This window comes from Tupaia chinensis, unplaced genomic scaffold (assembly GCF_000334495.1).
Source record: "Tupaia chinensis unplaced genomic scaffold, TupChi_1.0 Scaffold000515_1, whole genome shotgun sequence".
NCBI classification, from domain to species: Eukaryota; Metazoa; Chordata; class Mammalia; order Scandentia; family Tupaiidae; genus Tupaia; species Tupaia belangeri.
This window is the reverse complement of record NW_006160028.1, coordinates 6101146-6110773: the sequence shown is the minus strand read 5'-3', so window position 1 is coordinate 6110773 and position 9628 is coordinate 6101146. Positions and strand designations below refer to the sequence as shown.

The window sequence follows — 9628 nt, the reverse complement described above, 5'->3', positions numbered from 1 at the left end:
AAGAGTTAAATGATACTATTTCTTATTTTAGACACTGTTTGATATTGGTTTAAGCAAGGTATCATAAGGTTGGAAAAAATTTTCTCTGGATTTCTGTAATAATTAAGTTATACAGATAAATTCCTTTTCTTTTTGTAAAAGGTAAAATATTTTTAGATGTTATGTTAAGGTTATATATTTTATTTATCATTTCAGAAAAAAAAGTCGAAAGTCATGCTCTTGAGCCAGTTTATTAAACGATTTAATCTTTTAGGGCTTTACTGAAGTTAAAAGTTAGAATTTGGAACACTATTCCTCGTTTTATTTAGGATACCCATCGACAACCTGTGTAGGAGAGGGAGAGAGGGAGAGAGACAGACAGAAGGTGTGTATTTGGTACCATGTGTTGTGCTAAGACAGCTTCCACTCTTTCACAAGATGCTGGATCTCCACTTGCATAGCTTGTTAAATTGCCTGAGCCTGACTAAACTAACTAATTTTTGAAACATAAGTTTTTAAAAACGAGAACTCAATTATTAAACCAGTTCTTATTTCTTTATGCTAAATGAATTGAATGTGACATGCCTGAAACTCAACATAATAATGTTATTTTTGTATGGTTGATGATTTGTGTGTGTGTGTGTGTAGTATTCTGAAAATAAAAGAGCTGGAGGTTGAATTCAGTAGTACAAGCATGTGACCAGATCTCTTCTGCCATCCCATTACAGAATTTGTTCTCTTGGCATTGAGTAGTCAAATCAACTTTTGCTATGGTTCATTTAGAATTTAAAATACTGGTAAAGTAGAGCTGATGTGAAAGATGTCAGTGGATAAAAAGGAGGCAGAATCAGAAATAAAGAAAAATTTAGTTGATGATGAATTATTAATGTCCCATTACAGATAAACATAACAATAAGTTACTCAACTTATGTTTTACTTCAAAAAAAGTAGTATTTAAAAAAGAAAAGATTTTCTACCAGACTATCTTTAAAAATACTCTCTTAGTTATCAGGTGAAACTAACTCCATATTTTCTTTTGTTTAAGTTCGATTAACTTTTGTTAAAAACCAAGTTTTGGTAACTTGGCTTGTTATAAGTGTACAGCATGATTTTTTTGTTTTTTTTTTTTTGGAGAGGTTTTCGCTATAGGGCGTGTGTGCTCGCCCAACCAAGAGAGAGAGACAGAGAGACAGAAAGCGAGAAATCACCCCCCCAGGGGGGATGGTCAAACCACAGTCCCCTCTCCTCCATTCGCCTCTTGGGATCTTGGGCACGCATACACACGCGCCCGGCGTGAGTTTTAAGCCACCAGGTCCAGGATGCGAACCGCGGTCGACTACGTGGGAGTCCAGCGACATAGCCATTACGCTAGCTGCTGGTTCCCCAGCATGATGTTTTGATGGGTAAATTGTTTTTAATAGTATTACCATGAAAAGACTTTTTTAACAATTGATACCAATAATTTTTTTAAGAGTTTTTTTGTTTGTTTGTTTTGTTTTTGTTATAGGGTACATGTGCTCACCAGAGAGAGAGTGAAACAGAGAAACAGAAAGTGAAAAATCACTCCCTGGGGGAATGGCCATGCTGCAATCCCTTCTCCATCCTCCTCTCGGGATCTTGGGCACATACGCACACACGCCTGGCGTGGGTTTTAAGCCACTATGTGCAGGACTCGAATCGTGATCAATTATGTAGGAGTCTAACGCTATAACCATTATACCATCTGCTAGTACTGAGACCAGTAATTTTTAACTAAAATGAGAGATCATGATATTTGTGAAAATATGTGAATATTTGCTTAAACTGAATTATTTAATGAACATTGTGTATTTTTACTGTCTGTCCCTATCATGTACATTGTTCAGTGTTGTACTAAAGAATCCCAAATACCAATTTAATAATTGGTAAATTATTAAATACAAGATTATTTTAAATGATACTCAACTATTTTTCTTTGAAGAAAATAGTGCTGTTTTTGCTAATTATGAATACTTACCTTTTTTCTGCCCTTAAATGCTGACACAGGCTGCATTACAGGTAAAAATAAAAATCAAGTCAACTAAAAACTAGGAAAATATGTCTAATGTAATTACTTAGATTCTTCAAGTATTAAAATTGACCAATTGAAGCAGTGATACTGTGAACATTCATATACATGCTTTTTGAATATATGTACACCCTTCTGATGGATTTATGCCTAGGAATCAAACTGCTAGGTCACAGAGTATATGCATTTCCAGCATTAGTAGATAATGCTAGTTGTTTTTTTTTTTTTCCAAAGTGTTACACCATTCCTGACAGGCAGCACTGTGCAAGAGTTCCCTTTGCTCCTTGTCACATCATTATATTGTGAGAGTTTTTCATTTTTGCCAATTTGGTGGTTAGATATTGACATTTTGTTGTGTTTTTAATTTACATTTCTACTTTAGTGACTAATGAGCTCAACTACTTGTCTTACATCTGTTGTCAGATATTTTATTTGTGAAACATCTATTCTCTCTCCATTTTCTGCCAGGTTGTCTGTTGATCAGATTTTTTTTGGTATATTCTGAATATAAGCCCCTTTGGGGTTAGATAGATGCATTTTAAATTTTCATATAGTTCACCAGTCTTCATGTTTGGTACTTTTTGTGTTTGTTTTTTTTTTTTTTTTTTCAATGAGTCTTTTCCAGCCCAAGGTCATGAAGATATCTCCTATATGTATTTGCTTTTCATGGTTAGATTTAACTTTTTTGTTTATGGTGTGAAGATCCAGTTTCCTTTTTTTTTTTCCTATTTGTAGCAGAAGTAGTTGTCTATAGTTACTAAACAGTTTGCTCTTTCCCCACTGCTCTGTGGTATACCCCGTGTTGCACAGCACATTTTCATACGTGTGGGGCTTGTTTCAGGCTCTGTATTCTGTTCCACTGGTCTTTCTGTCTTTAATTGTACCAATATTATTCTGTCTTAATTTTAGTTTTATAGTAAATCTTTATATCTGATGGAGCAAAGCTTCCTACCTTCTCTTCATAACTGAATTACCTAGTTTTGCATTTTACTATCTACTTATTTAATTGCCAGAGGATATGTGCGTTTGTCATAGAGAGACAGAGAGAAAGAGAGAGAGAGGGAGAAAGCACCTGTTACTGGCTAGTGCATGGCATGCCCCAGTGCCTTCTCTTCCATTTGTCCATCCTGTTAGGATTTGGGGCATGCAAGCATATACACCCAGCTTGTTTTTCAAGCTACTGGGGCTGGGATTTGAACTGCTGTTACCCATGTGTATCTGGCTAGGTTATGTGGCCAGCCCATAATCTAGCTCTGCATTTTGATATAAATTTCAGTAGCAACTTTCTGGTTTCTATAAAAAATAATTTTGGGGGGTTTTTAATTTAGATTATTTTAGATCCATGAATCAATTTTGGGGAAAATTGGCATCTTTTTTCAATAATATTTTCTAATCTATGAGCTTGATATATTCTTCATTTTCTTAAGTTTTCTTTAATGGTCTTCATAAAGATTTATGATTTTCTTCTGTATAGTCTGTTTTATTCCTAGACATTTAACTGGTAAATTTTTTTAAAGACAGGGTCTTGCCATGGTATCACCTCTAGTCTCAGTCCCCCAATTTAATGTTATCTTTTAAAATTTATTTTCTTGCTGTTTTCTCCTGTTATAGTAGAATAAAATAGATTCTTCCTGTTTTGATTTTGTAAGCAGTAATTTTGTTAAGTTTTCTTTTAATACTGATTTATCTCTGAATGCTTTAGGATATTCTGTGTACAAAGTCTTTTCATTCACGAATAATGATAGCTTCTTTCTTCCTTTTAGTTTGTTATCTTGCTGAGGCCCTTCACTTTAACCTTGACCAGAAGTGGTCATAATGCTCTCTTTTGTTTGCAATTTCAGAGGGAAAGCTGCTGTCAGAGTCCATCATTGACTAGTTTTGGTTTTACCTTCTTGTCCTTGGGCCCCACAGCAAAGCTCAAGTTTTCCTGATAGGCAGAGGTTTAATTAAAGATTAAAAAGTTTTAGATTAAAGCTAGAGTCCTTGTTCTGCTTATATCTTTGGCTTTCCAGTTTTCATTTAATATTTTGCCTTTAAATATTCTTTTTTATTTATCAGGTTGTTGGTGCATTTATAAAGAGCCTAGTAGTATATGTTTCATCCCAACATTATTAGTTGCTAACATTATGAAATCTGTTATATTTTAAGCACTATAATCTGTCACATTTTAAGTACTGTAAAATATCGATTGCTATTGGGACCAGCAGTTAGCGTAATGGCTATGTCGCTGGACTCCCACGTAGTCGACCGTGGTTCGAGTCCCAGACCCGGTGGCTTAAACTCACACTGGGCAAGTGTGCGTGCGTACCCAGATCCTGAGTGGAGAATGGAGGAGAGGGGATTGTGGCATGGCCATCCCCCCTGGGGGGGGTGATTTCTCGCTTTCTGTCTCTCTGTCTCTCTGTCTGTCTGACGAGCACATGCATCCTGTAGCAAAACTCTCTCAAAAAAAAATATTGATTGCTATTAATACTAATTAAAGAAATTTTTTTAAGAGTTTTTTTTGCCATAGGGCGCATGCGCTCGCCAGACAGACAGAAAGAGACAGAGAGACAGAAAGCAAGAAATCATCCAGAGGGGGGAAGGCCACACCACAATCCCTTCTCCTCCATTCTCCTCGCAGGATCTTGGGCACGCACGCACACACTCCCAGCATGAGTTTAAGCCACCAGGCCCAGGACTCGAACCACGGTTGACTACCTGGGAGTCCAGTGACATAGCCATTACACCAACTACTTCGTCCCCCCTAATTAAATAATTTATCTAAAAAAATGTAGTTGTGAATTACTACACTTTTTTTCTTTTTAAAGGATTATTTAATTTTTAAACTTTATTTTAATTTGACCAGAGAGGGACAGGGAAAAAGAGAGAGTGAGAAAGCAAGCCACCAGGTCCGGAGCTTGAACCATAGTCAGCAGTGTGGGAGTCCAGCGCCCTCAACCATCATGCCACCTACTGGTCCCTCTAGTACACTTTTTAGAAAGTCTTATTTTCTGTTTATATTTTTTTTATTTTTTAAAATTTTGCCTGTTAGGGCATGAGTGCCTTCCATTTAAGCAAAGAGAGAGAGAGAGAGAGTGAGAAATCAACCCCACCCAGAAGGGTTGGCCACACCGCAATCCCTTCTCTTCCATGCTTGTAGTATTTTGGGCATACATTCACATGTGCCTGGTGTCATTTTTTTTTTTCAAGCTTCTGGGTCTGAGACTTGAACCACATAGTTCATCATATGGGATCCAGCTGCCTTAACCATAATGCCACCTGGTGGCCCTTATTTTATTTTATTATTTTTTAAGAGGTTTTTGCTATAGGGCATGTGTGCTCCCCAGAAAGACAGAGAGAGACAGAGAAACAGAAGGTGAGAAATCACTCCCCAGCGGGGATGGCCATGCCACAGTCTCCTCTCTTCTATTCTCCTCTCAGGATCTTGGGCACGCATGCACATGTACTCCGCAAGAGTTTAAGCCACTGGGTCTGGGATGCAAACTGCGGTTGACTACATGGGAGTCCAGCGACGTGGCCACTACACCAACTGCTGGCCCCCCTTATTTTATGTTTTAAGTAACACCATTAAAAAAATGCAAATGTTATAAATGAAACCTTATGTTCCCAAAGTCAGTTATATCTTTTTCTGACTTAATCCTGTCTGCATAATTAAATAAATTATATCCTCAAATTTTAAATAACTGTAGCATGATTCATTTGCAGACTCTGTTTCATTTGATTATTTTGGACTATCATGTCATTTTTATGGTTAAGGTTTGAAAGGTGTCAGGACAATTTTTCTTTTCTTTTTTTACTTCTGAATTCAGTCTATTTTCTTTTTCCCACTTAGTAGACTCTTAGATTTGGGAGACCCTTGGGTCAGTTCTCACTGTGCTGCCCTCCCAACACAGTAGCTTTCATTTCAGCCTTCCCAGCAGGTGGTCAGCGAGCCTCTGCCAAATGTTTCTCAAGACTGGAAGTTTACTACTCCCTTATAGGGTAATATTCTACTGTTAATCCTTGGTCCAGGAATAATTTTGAAAGTTCTGAGACTGATTTGTAGATTTTAAATTTGCTGATAGCAGTTTTGCAATTTTGTTCAAAAATACTTTGGAAGTTTGTTAGGAAGTATTTTAAATATTGGCTTTCCGATTTCCATATTTCATGAATCCTTGGAGGAAAACCGAAAGTTTGAATTGCATTCAAGTGAAGACTGTCATTGATTCCATAGTCCTCATTAAAAAGTGAGCTCAGCATGCCTATTTCAAACTGTGACTAAGGTCCTTTCCTTTTGCAAAACTAAAGTTTACTTTAGGAAAAAAATGCACTAGAACCTTCATCCTGTTCCTGAACTTTTCCAAATAGTGGAGTTATTACTCCTACCAAAATTGTGGTAAATTTGAATAATCCCAATTAAGTATATCTACATGACTTTTAAAAATTGTTAACACAAATAACCATAAAATCCTAGGATAAAACAAAAACATTTTAACATAACACTCTGTAATATTTAGTTGTTCCCTTCGTCTATTTGTTTACATATTTTTTGTGCTTTTAATCATAGTGTTTATAATGTTTTTTCTTTACAGTATATTCTGTATAATCATTCATATTTCTACATAATTATATAAATCAATATAGTGATTATTGTATTATAGCCCATTGAACTACTTTAATATATTGAAGTATTTCTGCATTATTGGTCATTTAGGTTCTCTTCCTCCTTTTTATAAATATCGTTGTCTTAACTGTCTTAAAGCTTTTCTTCCATTGGTGCCTTTTCCCTAGGATAAATTTGTTGTCTAGGGAACTTAGTCAATTACATGAACTTTCATATGTATGCTTTTGTCTAGGATTTCTCCAGTGATGACTCTAAGTTAGAATATAATGTAGATGCTGCAAATGGCATTGTTATGGAAGGATATCTGTTCAAACGAGCCAGCAATGCCTTCAAAACTTGGAACAGGTAATATATTTTAAATACTACTCTTGATTTTTTTTCCATATTAACACTTACCTGACTCTCGTGACTTGCCAACTCTTTCCACCATAATGTTCTAAATTCTGTAAACTCCATAGAAATTTTTCTATACTCCATAAATTGAAGAAATTTCACTTTTGCTTTAGGTGAAACAGGGACCAGCAGTTAGCGTAATGACTATGTCACTGGACTCCCACGTAGTTGACCATGGTTCTCGTCCCGGACCTTGTGGCTTAAAACTCACACCAGGCGCGTGTGCGTATGTGCCCAAGATACTGAGAGGAGAATGGAGGAGAAGGGATTGTGGTGTGACCATCCCCTCTGGGGGGTGATTTCTCGTTTTCTGTCTCTCTGTCTCTGTCTATCTGGCAAGCGCATGCGCCCTATAGCAAAAACCTCTTTAAAAAAAAAAGAAAGAAACAGGTGAAACATGAAAACATTAATTCTACGTTTTAAAATTTAAATAAGGTTTAAACAAGGAAACAAAGATAATGTTTATAATGCTTGGTCTATTCTGACTAGTTCATTGCAGTAAATGAATTTTAAATAGGAGCTTTCTCTCACATAAGTTATAAAATCGATTTGTGTGTAAATTAAATATCAAATATAATAGATGAATAGGACAAATGAGCTCTTTCTAAAAACTTCGAGGCCCTTCCCTATCTAATGTCTGTGTACATATTTACTTAGTGTTTGCTGGTGAACCTTTAAGGTAGGTGGTCCTGATCTTTTGATCTTTGCAATAACTCTAATGACCAGAAGTTATAGGAAATGGGATTATTTCATATGTGAAATTGTAGCAGCTAATGCTCCATTATTCTAAACTTGATGGCTACAAAAACTTTGAATTTTTACTAAAGTAAGTTTTATGAAGTATAAGTTTACTACGTATCAAAATAATGAATGTATAATATTTAATTGTATTTTTCCATGTATTATGTGATAAACTGGAATAATTTCTGACATTAAAGCATGAAAAAGAATCGGTCTTCTCAGGATCCTTTAATTTCTTTTTAGATTTTTTGACATAGGGCACACGCGGTCACTGGGGGAGGGGAGAGAAAGAAAGAAAGAAAGAGAAAGTGAGAAATCACTCGTGGGGGTTGCCACACCATGGTCCCTTCTCTTCCATTCTCCTCTCTGGGTTTTGGGCACATATGCACATGGGCCCAGCATGTTGACTGTTTAATGCTTTATTGAAAAGGGTTCCTACTGCACTTACTTTGACTTCTTGATGTTGAGGTTGTGTAGAAAGAAAGGTTTATTGATATTTTCAGATACCAGTGATTTATTTTCCTAGCATTTTATATTGTCGAATGTAAATGGTACATGGTTTGTTTTATTTGAAATAAATTTTCATTTTTTTCCAAAAAATGATTGTATTTTATATGGAGCCTCTTCTAGTTATGTAGAACTTTGGAAATAATGCATGAATATTGGAGGACCAACCACAGCGGACTGGTTTGAGATGATATTTCTATTATAAAGTGAAAACAAAAAATTAAAAAAATTAAAAATTTATTTCCTAAACTCTAAAATTAAGACAATAACCTTTTAAGCTCTTTCTGGCAAATTTCTGTAACTCGAGTAGGAAAAGAAAAAAAAGTAGTGAATCTTTATAATAAATAAAAATTAGTCAGTACAGTTTCATGATAAAATATTAGTATTGAATTTTAACCTCCAGATTTCAACCTATTTAACATTAATAAAGTGATAATACAACAAATCCATAGAAACATAGCATTATGTTAAGAAGAAAAGGTGTGAACTTCCCTGGACTACTCCATGGAGAAGTGATCTCAGACTTCAGACTGAAGCACAGTCAGCATTAGTGCAAGTGGCACTGCCATGTAGAGTGGTAGGAAAATCCATTTTGATTTACGCATGGACTTTTTCATTTTTTCATTATTTGTTATGAGTTCTATTAACTCATGAACATTTGAAAGTGCAACTTAAATCAAGTATGGAGTAACTACAAAGTCTTAATTGTAGACCTATTACCTACCATTTACAAAGAGAAAAAGACAATACCTTTGGAAATTAGGCGGCTTTTCAAAGGAGATGCCATCTGCATAATATAGTGAGATGACAGTAATTGACTGGAATTGTAGGTAATAGTTCAGCTCCCAAATTTTCAGTGAAAAAAATGGAGCTTCAGAGAGATGGCTAGTCATTTAAGGTCATATAGCTGATTTGAAAAAATTGAGGTCAAAGCTTTGAATTCAGAACTCTTTTTTTTTTTTTTTTGAGAGGTTTTTGCTATAGGGTGCGTGCGCTCGCCCAACAGACAGGGACAGAGAGACAGAAAGCAAGAAATCACCCCCCAGGGGGGATGGTCATGCCGCAATCCCTTCTCCTCCATTCTCCTCTCAGGATCTTGGGCATGCACGCACACGCGCCCGGCATGAGTTCTAAGCCACCGGGTCCAGGACGCGAACCACAGCCAACTACGTGGGAATCCAGTGACATAGCCATTATGCTAACTGCTGGTTCCCAGAATTCAGAACTCTTAATTCAAGTATTCTTTGGCATTTTTTCCCGTGTTTGTTTGTTTGTTTGCTATGGATATTGCAGACATTCTGTATTTAATAAAACAGAACTTCAACTATTAAACACAAGTTTGCTTAAAAAAAAAA

The 9628-nt window shown here is 36.0% G+C and overlaps 1 protein-coding gene across 2 annotated transcripts in view; it reads left to right on the top strand.

Annotated features, from left to right (window-relative positions):
- The window catches only part of ACAP2 (ArfGAP with coiled-coil, ankyrin repeat and PH domains 2), a gene marked incomplete at its 5' end in the record, with an annotated part of 97181 nt that overhangs the window by 47379 nt on the left and 40174 nt on the right, over nucleotides 1–9628 (top strand). For both annotated transcript variants that reach the window (XM_014590985.2, XM_014590984.2), the window contains 1 exon segment: nucleotides 6865–6977. In XM_014590985.2, the coding sequence (XP_014446471.1) occupies nucleotides 6865–6977 (113 nt within the window).